The following is a 20,875-nucleotide window of genomic DNA, read 5'->3' as shown; positions in this document are numbered from 1 at the left end:
AATAATAATAATAATTTAAACTTTTTGTAAAGTTGAAACATTTTGTATTTGTATGTGGACGCATCTTTGCATCACTTTGTGCCAGTAAAATTAGCATCTAATTATGTCTTTCCACTGGCAATCTATTCAGTCAAGCTGTGTGTTATGTTTGAACACAGTAAAGCTGCATGTCCAGCAAGACCTCTATGTGGATGCTTACTAGAAAAGGATTGGAGGATGAGGACCAAACATATTGGTTAGTCCGCATCCACAAATTCTTTTCTAATCTGTAGTTGATGGAGAGTCTTCCCCAAATGCGATAGGATGGAGCCACTAACGTTAATGCTAATACTACTGTAGCATGCAGGACCGACTCCAATGCACTTCAGTGGGTGTTCCAATTCCAATATAGGCTAACCTGTAACCTCACAAAATAATGTCATTAACTAATGATAGGCTCCTTGGTGTGGGAAGTTGCATGAGGTTACTACTGTAGGTAAGCTTAGCGTTAGTAGTAGCCTAGTTTAAGTTAGAGGAGATAAACAAACCGTTTAATCCATTTCCCATTACAGTATTATTCTTGCGTTTTTGGTCAAAAGTAAAAAAACAAGACACCACCCTCCCAACTCATACATCTCCATGTACACCACTTCAACATGTGACGAAATCCAAAGCACGTCAGGCCTGCTGTGCCTGGTTACGGTTGCTAAGGTGTGACTGCATTGCTATTTAGTAAATGGTCATTTGGGAACAAAATGCATCAGCATATTGCTGAATTCATGTTGAATATTTCATCATGTTTCTAAGTGTAATCTTAAACTTCCACTCACCGTTAGTGCCATGCACAAGATCATTTGAAGCTCTGTGATTGAATGCTTCATATTGAAATATGTTGACTTCTCTCCGTCAGTCTACATGCTTTTATTTGACCTATATCAAAGAAACAGACAATTTTCTCACTAAATTGTTAATATTTTGTACTGATGATTGAACCAGTTGAAGCCTTGAAGTGCTCCAAATGTCCGTCACGCCACATTGACGCCCAAAATAACTAGTGGTATGCTTTGACAAATGACTGGCAGAAAAATAAATCATATGTTTTTTAGTAAATGGAATACAATATGCAAAAACACCAGTTACCCTTCAAGTGTTGACACTGATTGATTAGAGGCACAACTTGAGCAATTAAGGTGCATAATGTAAAAGGTTTTACACCATAAAACGTACAGACAATACATTGTGTTTAACCGTGTGTACCTTAACTTAAGATTGATGTCAACTCGCTGTGTAAAAGAGAGGAAGAACTTTCTCTGGTTCTTAGCGTTTCGACACACGTGGACGACAGATCTGACATGTTGAACTTCTGAACTGAGCGCAGTCATCACAGCAACCTCCTCCTCTCCTATCAGTTCCACCCATTCCTACAGGGGATTTCTACACTTCTTCTAACCCCACCTCTAACCCCGATGTGCCTCCGCAGGTCACCTCAGTAATGAGCCATGTGGTCCCCTCTGGCGCTCACTAATCAGGGATCCAAGGCCGTCCCATCCTCGGCCTGACGCCGCGGCAGCAAAACAGACTCTGAACCCAAAGTGGTTGTCTCTCTGCCATCTGGCCTCCATGCCTGGCCCTGTCTCCACTCTGCCGGCGATTTATGCCCTCCTGAGGTGTTTCGCCTTTTAACTCGCACATAATTGGCCCCCAGATGCAAAAAAAGATGTGGAGGCCAGTTTTTATTAGTTGCCAAGCAGAGGTCATTGTTTTTGCATCGCTGCGACTCCTCAGCGCTGCCAAGGTTAAAAAGACACGCTTCATGTCTGTACCTTGACCAATTACTGAAGGAAATAAGGAGTCCGTACGAACATAAATGAAGGTAATGATGGAATATAGAGCTGAATGGAGGCAGTGTGTGATGGTGTGTGCTGGATGACAGTGGTAAAGGAAGCAATGAAAAACAAATCATATGGACTCAGGACTTTCCTACACAGTCCTAAAATACCTTCTGTCCTGTTTCCTGTCCACAGACTCCACCTCCACGACTGACTCACCAGACATGCTGTCAATTTGTTTGAATTTATAGGCAATATTCACAAGAAAAGCACATGACATGACCGGAATAAGAAACTTCACTGCTTGAAAAGTCTGATTGAAAGTCAGATATCATTTTAAAGTGTAACCCCACCAAGTGATAAATGGTGGAACCTGTTCTAAGGTCATGTTTAGACTGACAACAGCACTGTGTGTGCACCTAATCACTGTATTCGTACAACATGGTACAGGGGCCATACAACGAAAACATTGTGTATTTGGGCAAAAATGTGCTTTATCTATTTAAATATGTGCAATCACACATTTCTGATGAATTACTTTGTACTTTGTACCTCACGATCATGAAGATGGAGGATAAAATTATTGTTAGTGATAACTTTCCAGAGTTGTAAAATCCTGAAGTATTTCTCTATAAACCTCTTTGCTGTGTTTTGGCTTCCTTCAAACTCACATCACACTCACTTTCCTGGATCATATTTCATCTTCTCTGCAACACCACTATAATTAGCATATAGATGAATAAGGGGAAATACCGGAAGTAAATAGTTTATATGTATATATGTAACAAAATAACCGTCCCGTTCACAAATAGGGAGCAGCATATTAAATCAGCCACTCTCCAGCCCACGGATGTATTATAATCCATGGTCTAGCCCTTTACTTTGCAGTACAGCCACTTAAATTTCATGCTACTTTCACATGAAACAGTTCTTTAATTAACCTTTGACCCCTCTGACACATGGGGCAGTCCCTCTACAAGAAAAGAGCTGGAGGAGGCAGTGCATGAAACATTTAGCAGAAATTGGGCAGAAAATGAAATCAACACCCTGAATGATTTGGATTTTTTTTTTTTTTTGCATAAACCAATATCTTTAGGAAAATATGGAAATTATCAGAAGCCCCATAAAGCCACAAATGGCAAAAAAAAAGCATTTAATTCATGGAAACTTTTTTATTACTGCAACCACATATTTACTATGATCATTGATAAATAAAACTGATTTAAACAAAGAAATATAAAACTGTTTTATCCTATTTGCTTACAGTTTCCCTTCACACAAAATTCTAAGTAATGTGGCATCTTGTATGTACAATACAAACACACATAAACACTTGGACACTTGGAAGAAGGTGTACAAATGTAATAATAATGTAATAATAATCTTAAAGTTGCACACTTCAAAGAAACTCACAGAAACTTTCAGAAGAGATTTGTAGAGCTGGTATGTAGCACACCAAACAAATGCCTTCTGCTATATCACCCATAAAGTTACATTAATGTGCAAAGATGCATATAAAAACAAAAACAAATTAAACTGAAAAACATGTCCATGGTGATAAGAGAATTAAAATGTGCATTCTCTCATTTAGACACAATTTCACGTTAGTGTTGTTTTTGTTTTATTCAGGCGATATCTGCGACTTCTACTCCACCGGTCTGTTTGGGGTCCTTGACGTGGCATTGATAAACATAGATGGCGGTGGTGTGTCAGAGCTGCTCAGAGTTTGTCTATTTGAGAGTTTAAAATGATTATTTTAAGTCAATAAGCAGGTTTTGTTCCTCTATGCATGATAACTGCTGTGTTGTTGAGGTGTGAAGCGGTAAGATGAGCGGCTGGGCCGGTTTCTCTGAAGAGGAGTTACGGAAGATGCAGCAGAATGGTAACTTACTGCTGATGTTAACCTCTCGCTCTGCTGCAGCCTCCGCCTCAGGTGTTGACAGGTGATGACGTGTGTTAATCACGGTTTGTTGTCATGTATGTTCAGACTCGGCGGTGCCCGCAGCGGCAGCAGCCCGCGGGAGGAAACCGGCTCCAGCGAACCGGAGTCGGCAGCAGCTGCAGCGGGAGAGGGCCCTCCAGCTGGCGGCTCAGAAACACTCTGCTTCAGCCGCGTCTCTCTGCCTCCCAGCGGAGCAACTACTCACCAAGCCGCCGCCGCCACCACCGGCTCCTCAGCCGCCCAGGGAAGAGCCTCAGCCCGCAGCCCCTCCAGCAGGAGCTCCGGCTGTCAGACAGCACCAACCCAGCGAGGTGAAGCCGGCTCCGGAGGAGGAGACCCACCCGGCCGTCAAAGAGCTGGAGAAACAAGAGGTGGCACTGTTAGTATGGTTTTTTTAATATCGTTTCTCACTATTGAGGTTTCATTGACTGTTAAAACCGTCTTGACTGGTTTGTTGCCTACTGTTAAAGGTCCCATATTATAAAAAGTGAGATTTTCATGTTTATTATTATAAAGCAGGTTTAAGTTCTATATAAATACTCAATCCACAGGGAAATACACACAGCCCCTATTCAGAAATTGTGCGTTTGAAACAAGCTGTCAGGATTTCTGTCCATTTGTGATGTCACAAATATACAATATTTAGACCCTTTACACAGATTTAAACTTAAACATTCTAAATGTGTCCCAGTTTATTTCCTGTTGCAGTGTATGTGAATGACATCAGCTGACAGGAAGTACACATGGACCCAAGCTGTTGCCTAGCAACTTAATTCTGTTGCAATTCCGTCAAAATGCGCTAAAACGGAGCGTTTCAGACCGAGGGTAAATACAGGTATATTCAGGCTGACAGTATGAGGAAAATTAAGTTTTTTTTTTAACATTACAGCATGTAAACATGTTCTAGTAGAAACACAAAATACAAGTATGAACCTGAAAATGAGCACGATATGGGACCTTTAAGGCTAATAACTTTTGGTGTGTCTTTATCCCAGCTGGTCTGTTGTTTTCCCTCTCATTTTATACTCTCATGTTCAGGCTTTGCTCCATTTGTGATCGCAGCACTCAGTCACGTTATTCCGTGATTTGGTTTCATATTATTGCCTGTGTAAACAATAAGAGGAAAAGAATACATTTGACCGGGGTTACACCATCAAGGATATGTTTGTGATCTCAGATCTGCACAGTATAATACATTGAAATCCAGTATTTTCACACACCGATCTGCTCTGTTGTTCTGAACTTCTTCGGTGGACATAATATGCATGCCATAGCAGTATGTAGTGCAGTCTTTACAACTGTGGGATTTAAATGTTGTTTTTTCCCCCAGAGACAAACATTTTATCATTTTGGGCAGACACCTGTGAAATCACTAAAATACCTTTTGATGATGCACCCAACCCATCGCTGGATAACACTTCAAACATTTAAAATAGTTTTATTTTTCTCACAATGTTGCTATGTGACTGAATCACAGTGTAGTGTGCACGGAGTGCCTGAGGTCACAGATGCGAGAGAAAGACACTGATGAGATGTTACTTAGACAGCAAATCACATTACGAGTGACATGCCGACACTAAAGCGGGGATTGATTTAAATCAAAATAGATTTTAGGTCACTATTATTTGCTGAGCCCAAAGTTTTGTGATATTGTGAAATTCAAACAAGCGTTCAAAAATGCAGAATGTAAGCGTTTTAGTGTGTTACATTCTCTCCGTGTTTGATCACAGACGGGAAAAGACACGTCTGGAACTACTGCAGGAAGACCAAAAGATGATCGAAGAGGGGAATAAGCGCAAGAAAGCTCTGCTGACAAAAACCATCGCCGAGAAGTAAGTATGGATACTGTCGACTGCTGTCTTGTTGATACTGTATAGTGAGCAACATGTTACCGTGAAAGTAAGACCAAACATTGTGGCCAAAAGATGAAATTTCCCTTTAAGAGTTTACGTTATTGTCCACAGGTCCAAACAGACTCAGGCCGAGGCTGTGAAGCTGAAGAGGATCCAGAAGGAACTCCAGGCCCTCGATGACATGGTGTCCAATGATATCGGCATCCTGAGAGGCAGGATAGAACAAGCCAGCTGGGAGTACTCCACTGCCAGGTACAGAGTGAGACAACATGAGTAAATGAGAAATTACAAACCGTGCATGTTCTTACGTTATATTATGATTTGAACTCACAATCAGTGAAGCAGTGGCTCCACTAACTAAGCAAAGGTCTTGCATGGGACAACAGAGCTATACAAGCTCAATCGATGATTATGTGTACATGTACACTAGTATTCCACTATTAATCTGAATATGACAATATTCTGAATTTGATACGGGTCATTCCGAATTAGGCCTTATTCCGGCTGTAGCATTTTCCAATTGAGACATGTGGGATATGCCCATATTATTCCGGTTTCAGGAGCATTCTTTGTACATGTATAAAGTGCATTCGTAATATGCCTCTCAATTGGGGTTTTTACTGCAATTTAAGACACATGGCCTCTTGCCTGTTTACGGCCAGCTCTGTGCGTTGTACACAAACCAGTCTGTTCTTGTGCATTGCCGTCAAAGGAATAGCTTGAAAAAGACAGTTTTGCAGAACGGTGACAACAAGGGTACACCACGGGAGCAACATGACTGCAGTCGGAAAAGAAGGAAACTTTAAAGTTACTTAAAGGGGCGTAGCTGCAGGACATATGTCATGGGGGTGTTTTGCATTAATCAGAGTATGCACGGCTGAATGTACACGGGAATATTAGTGGAATATTCATTTTTATTAGCCAATGTAAACAGCTCTGTAGGAATATTGTCTTTTTCAGAATGAGGGGAAAAAAACGGAATATTTTGAGCATGCAAACGTAGTCACTGAGGAATCCAATCAGACAAGTCACAAACACCTGTCTCCCCTGGCTGTAAGCTCCTCAGCAAGTGTGAGAAACAGGCTTCTACTGAACTCCTGTAGTGTTACCTTGTAATAAACAGGCAGCTTTAAACGTAATGACATGCCCAAAGGCCCCCACACACTGTGTGATAATGGTGATCTTGCAGGTTCATTGCATGTCACACAGATGAGTCTAATAAATCTTGGTCACAATCTTGATCAGACTTTACCATATCAGTTTTGCAGGAGGTCAAATTATGGGACAAATGTCTGGTGAATATTAGCGCTACAATGTAAATAGAAAAAATGATATACAAGCGTAGACATGTCTTCAACTCACATCATTCATCTGCACTGCTCTTATGTTTGAAAATGCATGAAATGTTTAAATTTGGTCTAGATATAGCACTACAATTTTGGATTGACAACTAAAGGAAGAGCTGACAGCCTGCTACAGATGTAATTGAACTCATAAACTCTGGTTGAGGAAGCAACAGCTCTACTAAATGAGGGAATGTCAACATATGTGGAAATACTTGAGTGTCTTGCCACTAAAATCATAATTTAGTATTTGACATAGACAATATATTCAGTGTGATTTGAATGAAAAACTAAAACAAAACTAAACGGCACTTTGAGCACTTTATTTGTAACAAAACAAAACAAAATATGAGTAGGTATGAACTGTACATCCACTGTAAATGCTGCCCCCTGCAGCTTGTCTCCAGTATTAATGTAAAGCTTTTTTTTTTTTCTTCCAACACTTGTAATCCACATGTGTTCTCCAACACTTTGAACCAGTTTCAGCAGACACAGTCCTGCTCAGATGTTCTGGGGAACCTTTGCTTCAACATACAGAGACTAATAAAGCAGGATTACAACTAAAAGCTAAATATAAAGTGAAAATTCTAGATATAATTAGCAACATCTTGACGTTTTTCTTTTTCTTCTTGAGTTCTTAATCAGTGCAACATTAAACTTTCACAGCAGCAGTTTGTTTTTTTAACCAACATTGATCCAGTGAAGCTGTGTTTGACCTTGTGCTTGTGGCTGTGGTTTCCATGCTGCCTCTTGTGTAGCGAGATTAGCTCCATGTCATGAACACTCTTCATTACAGATGTTTGTATAACGGGAAGAGGACCTGACCTTCACACACTCATTACACTGGATTCTCTTCTGATTATGTTGATATAATCAATTGTTGAGATTTCGCTGAGGTACAGCATAAAAACCCTGAGGTGAAATGTTTGACATCATCTGTTTAGATCCCACAATGTTTCCAAACAGCATGTGATGTTCAGTTCTTCACAATTAAAACAATGTTTCTGCATTCAGACACTGTGGGAGGACCTGTGGGGGTTTGTGCCAATACAAAACCGTAGCTTTAATACAGATACCAAAACGATATGTTTATGTTTTTTCTACAAGAATACAGTCAACAAAAGACGGCAACGTTTTTGTATGTAGAATGTTGGAACTTTGGTAAACACGATTCTTATTCTGATAAGGCTTTTTCTGCCAACTCATGGTAGGTTTCGATACTCGAAACCTTTCAGTCAGTACCAAACAAGTATCAACGTTCAAACCCCAACCAGGACAATTTATACATAAGTTAATTTGGTGATCATTCTTTTCAAGGGCTGTCAATCGGTTAAGATATTTAATTGTGATTAATCCCATGATTGACCATAGTTAGTCGTGATTAATCACAAATTAATCACACATTTTTTTTATCTGTTCAAAATGTAGCTTAAAGAGAGATTTGTCAAATATGTTATACTCTTAACAACATGGGAGTGGATAAATATGCTGCTTTATGCAAATGTATGTCTATATTTATTATTGGAAATCAATTTTATTGTCCAGAAACCCTCACAGGTACTGCATTTAGCATAAAAAATATGCCCTTGCACTTTTCCAAAACTGCATGCGATTTTCATAGTGGTCATATCCGTAAAGGGGAGACTCGTGGGTACCCATAGAACCTATTTTCATTCACATATTTTGAGGTCAGAGTTCAAGAGATCTCTTTGAAAATGGCCATGCCAGTTTTTCCACGCCGAAATTGAGTGATAGTGTGGAGCGTTATTTAACCTCCTTTGCAACAAGCTAGTGTGAAATGGATGGTACCAATTGATTTCTGAGGTTTTTTCTAGTTCCATATGATGTCAGTATCTTCACTCTAGCTTTTAAATGAGCCCGCTACAACTTAAATTGCAAGTTGCGTTAAAGAAATTAGCGGCAATTAAAACGAATTTGCGTTAACGTGTTATTATCGCAGAAACTTTGACAGCTCTATATTTTCCCCAATTAATTGTTCAGAAAATACCAATTAGAGTTCTCACAACCAACGATAATGTCTTCATATTACCCGTTTGTCTGACCAACAATACAAATCTTAAAGATACTCAATTTCAAAAGGATATAGAATAAAGAAAATCTGAAAATCCTCAGATTTTAGAAGCTGGAACCAGAGAATATTTGGCATTTTTGCTGCATGAATGATTTAATCGATGAATTGAATATCAAAATGATTATCAGTTAATTGATATAATTTCAGCACCATACCCAAACCCTGGTCATCAGCAGACTTATCCAATGTTCTTTCTAGTGTTTTGGATTTAATACCCGTCAGCCATGTTGTCTCTAATTTGATATACATTTTCTGTATTATTTCTCTCTTCAGCAGTCAGAATTCTCACTTCATTTCCATCATCATGTGGTTAAGTTTTGACAAAAAGCGGGTGTTGCGTGATTTGCACTCAGCATAATCAACAGGCCAAGAATGCAGACGGGAGTACTTTGATTTGTTGCAGCAAATCTTCTAAATTAAATGAAACACTCCTTTTAAGTTCCAAAGTTATTAATCATATCTAAAAGTGAGATATTCTGCACAATGCCGAGTGTAAATGAGAAGTTGTGCAGCCCCTGTTATTTAGTTTCTGTTTCAAATCTCATCCCGTATTTTCTCAGAAAGCGGTACGAGAAGGCGGAGACCGAGTACGTGACGTCCAAGATGGACCTGCACAAGAAGACGGAGGTGAAGGAGCAGCTGACGGAGCACCTCTGCGCCATCATCCAGCAGAACGAGCTGCGTAAAGCCCACAAGCTGGAGGAGCTGATGCAGCAGCTGCAGCTTCAGGCCACTGAGGAGGAGCTGGAGAGACAGAAGGTGGAGGAGGAGGAGGAGGAGGCGAAGAAGAAGAAGAAGAAAGGAGGCTGTGTGGAGACACAGAGAGACGGGAAACAGGGAAACGGTTCAGTGGAGAATCAGGAGGGAACAGTGCAATCAACCAAAGACTGTCGACCCACAGAGGAAGAGACTGTCAAGGAGGAGAAGGGAGGTGACGTCCAGCAGGAGCACCACCCGATGACTGAAGCACCGAAGACTGAACAGGACTGTAAAACATTAGAAAACTGTGTTCAGAGCGGAATTGTGGCCTCCTGATGCTCAGAAATGAGAGACAAATATCTGGACATTATCACACATGCCGCACATAAAACAGTAACACTACAATAATGCTGTCCGCGAGATGAAGCGATGCTGTAACGTCCAGGGCTGGGTATCGAACATCGATACTTTTTTGGTACCAACCAAAATGAGCCCGTCTCCTAAAAATGACGCTCTTCTACTGCTAAATGTTTTAGCTTAATATGTTTTGATGGGAAATGCAATTTCTGCCCGGATTCTGTTCAGACTTGGGGTTCGTGCCAGAGGTCGTAGGGAGGTGGTCGGGGTGAACGGTGGGCGTACAAACCCAGGAACAGGGTTTATGTCCTGCATCCCATGTGTTAATTATTATGTATTATGGGTTGGGAAAGATTGTGGTTTTGGTTTTTATTAAATATTGAAAAAGTAAGCACGTTCTGTGACTTTTGACTTTTTCAATTTTGAACCAACACCGCACTCTTATCCAAACCTTTAACAAAGTGCTGGGTGGAAATCCGTCCTCATGAGCTACAACAGTGAAGTAGCTGCCACCGATGTTAAAGTTGGGGGGGGGATAAGAGAGCATTGGTATCGGATCGGTATTGGGGGGAGATAGGTATTATTAGTGCATCCCTATTTGCGACGTTGCAGATCCCTTCATTACAGACATTTCTCTATTATGTTGATAAAAACAAAAATCTAGGGCAGTATTTCATGTCCTTCAAAAGGTATTTGCTGGTGCAGATTAGTAGTTTTCTAAACTATAAAGTATCGTAGGTAACAAGTTTTAAATACCTGGACTGATTTTTTGATCAGTTCTTGTTTTTTTATCAACATTGTGACGAATTTAGACTACTTTATTTAAACCAAATTCTTACAGTTTACAGCTGCTGGTGTTTAGATGATTAAAGCTAGGGTTGGGTACGCTAGATTTTTACAAATTATCCAATTGAAAAACCAAGTCCAGTGTTGCCAACTCCTCCCAATGAAAGTAGCTAGCAGCACCAGCTCCAAAAGTCCCTAAATCCAGCGAGAAAGTCAGAAACACTGACGGTCGCTTCAGGGTTCTCTCCAAAGCCACTCCCCCAATATTATCATTATGAACTAGGGCTGTCAATCAATTAAAATATTTAATCGCGCATTTCTCGTCTGTTCAAAATGTACCGTAAAGGGGCATTTTTCATGTATTTAATACTCTTATCAACATGGGAGTGGGCAAACATGCTTGATTTATGCAAATGTATATACTTATTATTATTATTATTATTATTATTAGAAATCAATTAACAACACAAAACAATGACAAATATCATCCAGAAACCCTCACAGGTACTGCATTTAACATACAAAATATGTTCAAATCATAACATGGCAAACTGCAGCCCAACAGGCAACAACAGCTGTCAGTGTGTCAGTGTGCTGACTTGACTATGACTTGCCCCAAACTGCATGTGATTATCATAAAGTGGGCATGTCTGTAAAGGGGAGACTCGTGGGTACCCAGAGAACCCATTTTCATTCACATATCACGAGGTCAGAGGTCAAGGGGACCCCTTTGAAAATGGCCATGACAGTTTTTACTCAACAAAATTTGGTGCGTTATTTAGCCTCTTTCGCAACAAGCAAGTATGACATGGTTGGCACCAATGAATTTCTTAGGTTTTCAAGTTTAGTATCTTCACTCTAGCTTTAAAACTGAGCCCGCTACAACCTAAAAATTGCAAGTTACGTTAATGCGTTATTATCGCGTTAACTTTGACAGCTCTATTATGAAGGTAAACAACGATTACCAACTCTAGCTTTAACATTCAAGAACAGAAGCTTCTTTTGTTACATGAAAACAAAAAAGAACTTTGTGTCGTATCAGCAGTGGTATTGAAAAATGTCAAACACCCAGCCCTCAGTACGTGTGTTACCTGCAGGATCACAATCAGCTGCAGAGTAAATCAGAGTATCTTGCAGCCATTATCCTCAATCGGTCGCTCTTTATGTGTGTCCTTCCAAAAAAACAAAGCTCTTCTTTGAAACTTGTGTTTTTTACATCACATGTGAATAATCTGTCAGAGCAAAGGTTGTATTGAAAAGATGACTGGTTTTGATTGTTGTCCCTTTTGTGGCAAACACTGAATGATGGGTCCTGTTTACTTCCTGGAAAGTCTCAGTTTCATGCAGAATGGAAAGGGGCATGAATCCATTTCTATGCCCAACACAAACCCTCCTGTCTTATGTGTTGTAGATGAACATGTTAGCTGGCGCTGGGCTCGTGTTTCACAAAGCTAATTCTGGTCTTGTCAGTGCAGCTGAGGAGCAGCGGGCCTCCTGAATGGTAAGACGATATCTGTTAATGTATGTACAGATGCTTTCAGCTGCATGCGTTTACTTTCTCTCGCTGCACCATGTGTCCAAAATAATATATGACAATAATCTGATGTTAAATCTGTATATATGTGGGCCTGACCAAAGCCTGATTGTATGTTTCTGAAGCAAAAGTTATTTAAGTGAGGGGTAAATATTTAAAAAGGTGATATTTAGATATACACTACAGTATGATATTTTACTAAAATAAACTCTAAAGGAGCAGATTTCCTCTGGTGTCGTCACATGTTAATCATGATAATGAGTTATCTGCAGGAGTGAAGGCCTGTGCTCCTGGAAGGAATTTACACGGGGAGCACTTTGGGACTCGTCGCTTTTGCGAGTGGTTTTTAAAGTGCAGTAAGTGTTTCTGTAAAGCGCTTTGAGATTTTACAGCGCTCCGGTCACATCTGGCCGTCTGAAGGAGAGGCCGTAAAAGCAGCTTTTTTAATTAGTCGGGAGGTAGAAGCTCAGAGTGGGAGAGTGACCACCGTCCCGTCTGTCCACGCAGCCTCCAAGGTCAACGTTTGAAGTGCCGAGGAAACAGATTTCAGATCAGAGTTGACCAAATGATAAAAGACATTCACATAAAAAAGGACTGAATGGTGTCACTTCTACAAACTCCACTGGTGGAGCGTAACTAAGTACATTTACTGAACTTTTTAGATACTTTCCTTTAAGTGTTTTCATTTCATGCTACTAGTAATTAGTATAGCATGAAATTCAAATAAATCTGCCAGTGCAGTAAATACTGTATATTCCAGACTATTTTCAATGCAGATCAACTTGTTTAAAGTATTTTCTAAAATCAAGTTTAATTGTTCATTATTGTTGTGCAGCAACCTGCATTAATCTGTCAGAAACTCACTTATCTACTGACCATTTTTTAACAAGATGATTTATATATATAGATATAGATATAGAAATATAGATATAGAAATTAATAAGCAGAAATATTCTGCAGTGACAGTTTTCTTTTCACTTGTTTTTGAGAAAATAAATTTTAGGAGTTATCTTTACTATATAAGATATATATAATATATAAGATTGGGCTGCATCTCAACCAGCTACAGCATTAAAATGCTGCTTACATGTTAATGCAATCAATAATAATACAAAATATATAATGTAACATAGCAATATCAATGAAAAGGGCCATTTAGTATAATGAATATTTTTACTTTTGATACTTTTCTGCAATTCTGTACTTTTAAGTAAACTTTTGAATACAGATCTTTATCTTGAAATTCATATTATGGTATTTCTATTTTAAATATAAATAAAGGATCTGAGTAATTCTTCCACCACTGACAATTTTCTTGACGTAATACAATATACCAACTAATCTTTTAATTGAAAAAAATATGTAGAAAAGCAACACTATTTTCACATGATTCACTTCTTCACTGCTTCTCTTTAAAATGGGAATAATCCTAATTGTAAGGATCCTCTTGACAGACCTCCTCAGGGGAGAAGAAATGTACTCTGGATTATGACAAAGAGAAATGAGAAGATGCAGGCAGCGCAGATTAAGGCATCGGCACAAATGGCCTCTACATTAGGACTACATTTCCACCGGAGAGCAGTGTGTGTTTCTGTGTGTTTCTGTGTGTTTCTGTGTGTTTCTGTGTTTTTGGGCCTGACTTCAGAGAGCGGAGGGTTTATAACGTAAAGTGTGATTTATGTGGCGCTGGCGTCCCTCGACAGGCCGAGAAAAGACTCTGAAACCCGAGAAGTCCGAGAGCCAAGAAGAGAAGAGAAGAAAAAAAATCAGGTTTTCCTGAAAATCTGCCCCATCTGGACGATCCGAGCTTCACCTCCATATCTCCTGAACTCTGAACTCACTGTCGGTACAACTGTGAAGCGACAGAAAAGAGAGAAAAGAGATGGAAAAGAGATGTTTTTATGAATGCTGTTGCAGTGATAAGAAATACCGCAGGGTTGGTTTAATATTGGAACTCATCCTCTTTAATTGAGGCCCTAATTTGCTTTGGCAGTTAACACAATGTGGTTCAGATTCATTTTAGCTGCATGGATCTTATTTCTACTATTGCTTTAAAGCTTCACTGTTGTAGCCGAATTCATGTTATTTCCCACAAGAACCCGCTGGTACACTCAAAATGGATAAATGTGCACGATAAATAGAAAATTACACTCTTTTAGCGTAAAATGTAATGAAACTTTAATCGAGTTTGGCTTAATGACACGGCTGATTAAATATTCGATGGAAAAAAAATTCAGTTCGACCAAAAAGTGAGTGTAAATGTTGTTCAAGAAGGGGAAAAAATAAAAAAATATATTAAAAACATGTTTGGGAAATGATTCACCTTCATTTTTAAATATAAAATGAACCAAACCTGAACCTGACAAACAAGTGAACCGAAACCCAACGAAGTAAAACCACTAATGAAGTGATTTATTTGCTGATCAGGTTTGCGGTGTTAAACGGTCTTTCGGAGTGGTTTTTGGGGGGTTTTGTAATAATGAGACTGACTGACTGGGGGTTGAATTCATTTCACACGGCCACTTGCTCTGTAAACTCTCCGTGTTGTTTTAATCAGGAGCAGATTTGCTGTTTTATGTCGGAGCACCACAGACCGTTTACAGTCCAACAGTGCAGCAGAGAGCCGCTGCAACAATAGAAACTACAGCGAGTCGTTAAATCTAAAGAGCCGGGGACACATATAGATACTTCATAGAATAAGTAGCCGACATTTACTCACAATTACACACAATTAACCGCAGTATTTATGTGTTTTTTTATATTTTTTTATATATATATATCTGACAGCTGGAGTTAATTTGCAGATGATATCATAAAACACTGCATGTTTTCCTCCAACAACCTTTTTCAGGCTTATTATACAGCTCGATGACAAAGACGCATCTCAGACATCATCTTTTGACTTTGATTCCTGTCAGTCCACAACAGCACGTGATCCTTCAATTTAATTGGGTGCGCGAGAACGGATGGAAGATATATAGAAGGTTTTTCTGCGCGTGCGTGGGGAAAATAACTCATATCTCCTAATTTTGGAGGATTTCATTATTTGATTATTTTTACTTCATAAAGTTGGTGGGTTTATTGATGCATTATTATGCATCAATAATTTCGCAATTAAATAATGTAACAATTCACTGAGAACATTTTGATATGAATAGGTCTATTTTATTCTTATTAAAGTATTTTTTTTAGTTGTTTTTATTAAGAACCTTTACCTTTAATTTACTTTTTTTTTTAAATTGTAATAGCCTATGTATATGTCAGAATCAGAATCAGCTTTATTAATCAAGTATGTTCAGACATTTTATATTCAAGAAAAGATAAGAAAAGATTAGATAAGATAAGATAAGATGAGATCGGTTTCAGATATATAAAAGTTTATTGTGGACAGAAATTTAGCATTACAGCAGCACAACAAACAAGGTAGGAACAAGATACAGATAAGTAAAACATATAAGACAAATAATAAATAGAAGTTCCAAAGCTTGTCTACAGTACATTACCTTAAACCAGTGTGCATATTGTGCAGCTTCCTCCTGATATTCTAGATCAAAGTGACATTGCAGCAGTGGTAGAGGAAGTATTCAGTAAATGTACTATAATATAAAATCACCCATTACAAGTTAATGTCCTGCATTCAAAAGCCTAATTAAGTAAAAGTAGAAAATCAGCAAAATGTACATAATTAAAAGTAAAATGCAGAGTGGACCCTGTCAGCGTTATAATATTATATCATTGGATTATTATTAGACCTATTACCAATACTTTTTTATATACTGCTGGGTAGTTTAAACTACAACAATTTTATGAACTGATCACATGTTTTGTGTGTAAAATCTGCAAAGTAAGAACAGCTGTAATGTAGTGGAATAAAAAAGTGCAATATTTTCCCTCTAAAAATGTGGTGAAATACAAGTATAAAGTAGCTTAAAATAGAAATAGCGCAAGTATAGGCCTACCTCACAATTTTGAGTAGTGTACAGCAGGGCCGGCTTAAGGCATAGGCCATATAGGTGTTTGCTTAGGGCACCAGCTTCTGGGTGGCGCTGGTCACCCTCTAAAATAAATAAATAAATAAAAAATAAATAGATAAATAAATAAATAAATACAAATAAATAAAATTTCAGTGGGCACACTTCCTCATTTTCTGCATTGAGTTAACAAATGAACAAAGAAAGAAAGAAAAAAAGAAAGAAAGAAAGAAATTCACTTTTTGCCTCTGTAACTCTCTTTCTCACACTTTTTCATCTGCCCGGCCGCACTGACTTGTTAATAAAAGTGTAAATTGTAGTGAAACTGACCTAACACTTTTAAGCCAACATTATCAGGGAGCAATTTTTTATTTATATTATAATAAACTACAGTTATATATGAATAAAAATCGTAATTCTTTTTTGTTTGGCGGGGCCTCCAAATCCAGATTTTGTTTTTCAGGGCACCAAAAAGGCTAGAGCCGGCACTGGCCTACAGTAGTGAGTAAATGTAGTCACATTCCACCACCATGTATGTCATCTAAATATAGGCTATATATAACCTTGTACTGGTGTATCCGAAATATGTACAGATAGAAGTATAATGTGAAAAGTAAAGGATGTGAGCACTTCCTGCATGTTCCAGGTGATTTGTGCAGTTGTGGTGTTGTGAGCCAGCAGCAGCAGCAGCAGTCCTCTGACAGCCTCCTCTGAAAGCTCTAATCAGCTCAGAGTCTGTGTGACTGTGTGAGAGAGATTTGCAGCTCAGCAGCAGTCGGTGTGATGAGGAGTCCCGGTGCAGCCGCTGCAATCAGGCGGAGCGCAGAGGGAGCGTGTCTGCAACATGTGGTTCCCTGCACAGGATGTGAAGAGTCAACAAGGAGGCCATTTACTCCCAATTAGGGAAATAAAACAGGACAGGGGCCAAAGCGCTACTCCAATCAGCACCAGGGGTCACTGGACAGCGGCGGCGGCGGCCCCGGGAAACTCATCATCATCATCATCATCATCCTCCTATACTCAGGGGCCCGGGGCCAGGACTGCACAGACTATAGGGACTGAGCTGATACAGAACCAGCAGAGAAAGGAAGAACATTAAGACCGAGAGGGAGCTTTTATTCTTAGGCATCCAGTTTGATTGACAGGTCTGCTGGGAGAAGTTTTTTTAGATCCTATTCAAGTTGCAATACCACAGTGTACAAATAATATTTTACAAGTAAAAGTACTGCATTTAAAACTTAACTTGAATAGAAGTATTATCATAATGTTATACTATGTATTATGGGACTATCAATACTGAGTTTATTATCATCTAAGCAGCATTTTGTAACTGTAGCTATCAGATAAATGTAGTGAAGTAAAAGAGTATAATTTCACTATGAGATGTAGTCTAATGCAGAACACAGAAATACTATTTACCTCAAAATTGTACTTCAGTAAATTTTTACTTTCCTCCACTGTACCAAAAAAATGTCTATACTCTTATAATGTTGGAGATATTTACACAAAAACAGGGTTGTACATAAAGACAGTGATATTTTATGATTTTATCTCCTGTTAAATGTAAAAAAATTATCTAAAATGTAACTTTATCTGTCAGACAAATGAGGAAAAGTACATTACATGCTTCTGAAATGTAATATAAGTACAGAATTAGTTGCTTTCTGGTGTGGGAACAGTCCTTTTTGGTTGTAGCTTTATTCTTTGATTGAAAAAAGATGAAGTAAAGGTTCTGGTCATCAGAGTTTCACCTACTTCTAATGGGAAAAAAAAATTCCAACACACTGTATATAAAGACAGAAACGTTGTGTATTCTGTGTGAGCTCACACACTCTCACCTGCCTGCTGAATTCACCTCATTAAGATTTACGCCGGTCTCAGAGGGTCAGCAGGTTTTTGTGGGTTCAACCGTTCAGCTACCACCCACGGTGTCCTCCAGCCGGACCAGACTCCAAACCGGTTCAGACCCTAATTATCCCCGTTCAGGCTTTGAGTCCTGACATGAGTTAAAGTGTGCAGTTTCACGACTCTGTGATCAAGTTCCATTTCAAACTCACAAAACCAATCTAGTGAAGCTCTGCATTAATTTATGATCATCCGTGTTTTCTGGCAGTGTGCACTTTAATATTGTATCAGGGTGAACAAGATCAGTCTTTAAGATTTATGGGATGCTCTTTATCAAAGTGAAATGTGAGCCCAGAACCTGCCTGTCAGACCCAGACAGACGACTGTATCACTGATGAAACACTAGGAGTCTTTATTGAACAGATTTAGGGATTAAATACAGTCACATACTGTGTTACAGATGAAAAGATAACAGTGACGTGTTTGTCATACAGTGTGCCTGCAGACACAAATACTCTTGACACAAAGATGCACTCAAATGGTTAATTTGAGCTGTTTAACACATAAACACACAGGTAAAACAGGGCTAATATGCTGTTGTCATATACTCTAACATGGGCCCATTTAATTCCTTACATTATTCATATTATTATATATATATTATGGGGCACACAGTAAGAATATATCTTGGGAATACAGGGTGCCCTGTCTGTCTGTGAGGCAGCTGCACATGCTTTATTTTTGTAAATGCACAGACTGATATGATGCTGTTTGCTGCAGACAAGTGGAAATGTAATCTGTGACATTTTGAAGGCTTTCTGCTTTATAATAACTGGAGTAATGATGTGGTGGAAGAAGAGCTATTACTTATCATTTTATAAGAAAAAGTAGCAAAACCCCAACAATGAAAATAAAATACTCAGTTACAGGTAAATTCACAATCTCCTTAAGTAAAAGTATTAGCAAATGCCTTGTACATAAACTTTAAACACAAAGTTACAAATTTTGCAAGCAGCCACATTCAGTGTTAATAATATACATTTATCATATTACATACTATAATAATTCAGATTTTATCATGCGATTACATGTTTTATCTATAAAATGTTGATCTGAAAAGTTACTGAAATATAAAAAGTTTCTGTCTGAAATATTGTGGAAGTATCATAATCAAGTAAATCATAAAATGGAAAATACTCTAGTAAAGTACAAGTACCTTCAAATTATATTTAAGTGCAGTACTTGAGTAGTTAGTTATGTTCCACATCATCAAATTAGGAACACAAACAGCTGTGTCTGAGTTCCTTTTAAGAATGCAAGAGATTCAATATGCTGCAAGCTTTCACACCTCATTTAAACACAACTAATTATGAAGTGCTAATTGTTTATTGATTGAATATAATATTGTTATTAATAAAATGAATAATATTATATCTAGTTTAACAGAAAAAGTTGACACTCGACAATTTGTTGAAGATGTGGATTGTCTATTCTATCTAGTTTTTTGGGCACTTTAGCCTTTATTCAGTTCAGTCCAATGAAGAGGCACATTGTAGGCCGGATTCGAACCAGGGATGTTGTGATTACATGGTATGCATCTGAAACCACTGGTGCATCAGGACGCCCCCTCAGAGTGTTTCATTATTCATGTTCAGGGTCTGTAATTCCTCTGAGACAAATCTGTGAGGTTGGGCTGTATAAACAAAATGTACTTAATACTTAGTAATTAAGTCTTCAGCAGCAGATGATCCTAAACTCATGACAGCTCACACTTTCATGATAACTTTAACTGTTAGCCTCTTAACTGTTTTTCTTTTAATATGCGTGCTGTGTTTAATGTCCTCTGCTGTCATCATTTGGGCATTATTAGTTCTTATATGCTAATTTTGACGCTTTTATTAATTTATGTTTTATCTGATTGTAATCTCTCTGACCTTGGTCAACATTTGTTGTTTTTAAATGTGCTCTATATATAAACTTGATACAATAAATGTTGAGTTCATTTTTAATTAAATGAAGCTCAAATGTAGCAAATATTTTGATGACCTTTTCTATCAGCTCTTTGTTATGAAAGCTGCTTTTTTTGTTCCTCCTGCTTTAAATTGGCCAAATAAAATCAAAACAGAATGACTTCCAGTTAAAAAAGCAGTTCTAAAAAATAATAAAAAACAAAATACTTTCTAAATGAACCCGAGCACAAATGTATTCATCCTGATGCAGATTTTTTTAGCCTCAGAGCCCATTTGAGCCTCCTTCACAGACTCGTCCTGCTAACGTCAGCCCCGCAGGATGGCATTTTCCTTTCAGAGATGTTTGGACGTTTCCATTCGCCGCAGACAAACTGAGGCAGCCGGAGCAAACAGGCCACTTTCACATCGAGCTCTGAACAAAGAATAGGGGCCCTGGAGGAGAAGACTGGGAGTCTGAGACATGGGGAGGCCTTTTTTTCTGGGTTTTTTTTTTTTTTTCTGCCCTAGCTGGCACCGGAATGGACTTGTAGGCAGGAAAAGAGAATCTGGGGGGAAAACTAATGATGAAAAAGTTCTACTCTATCCCTGTGCCTTCATTAAATACATGGAAAGAACGAGAGAGGCACATCTGGATTCAATCGGCGTCCCTTTGATGGCATCAAGTGTTCTTTTCCC

At 38.6% G+C, this 20,875-nt stretch overlaps 1 protein-coding gene and 1 long non-coding RNA gene across 2 annotated transcripts in view; both read left to right on the top strand.

Moving 5' to 3' along the window:
* The window catches only part of LOC119487925, a 32,600-nt gene extending 30,149 nt beyond the window's left edge, over positions 1-2,451 (top strand). Inside the window, exon 3 of the long non-coding RNA XR_005206823.1 lies at positions 1,460-2,451. This is a non-coding gene — a long non-coding RNA (uncharacterized LOC119487925). The remainder of the gene's footprint in view (positions 1-1,459) is intronic.
* Positions 2,452-3,483: 1,032 nt separating this feature from the next.
* On the top strand, positions 3,484-10,782 carry gorab (golgin, rab6-interacting). Its single transcript, XM_037771005.1, has 5 exons — positions 3,484-3,690; positions 3,796-4,129; positions 5,481-5,582; positions 5,715-5,855; positions 9,599-10,782. Exons 1-5 carry the CDS (start codon positions 3,636-3,638, stop codon positions 10,071-10,073), a joined length of 1,107 nt encoding a protein of 368 aa, XP_037626933.1. The 5' UTR covers positions 3,484-3,635; the 3' UTR covers positions 10,074-10,782.
* Positions 10,783-20,875: the final 10,093 nt, after the last annotated feature.

The sequence above is a fragment of the Sebastes umbrosus genome, chromosome 5 (assembly GCF_015220745.1).
Source record: "Sebastes umbrosus isolate fSebUmb1 chromosome 5, fSebUmb1.pri, whole genome shotgun sequence".
Taxonomy (NCBI): Eukaryota; Metazoa; Chordata; class Actinopteri; order Perciformes; family Sebastidae; genus Sebastes; species Sebastes umbrosus.
Note: the sequence above shows the minus strand (reverse complement) of the source record. Positions and strands in the feature narration are given on the sequence as shown.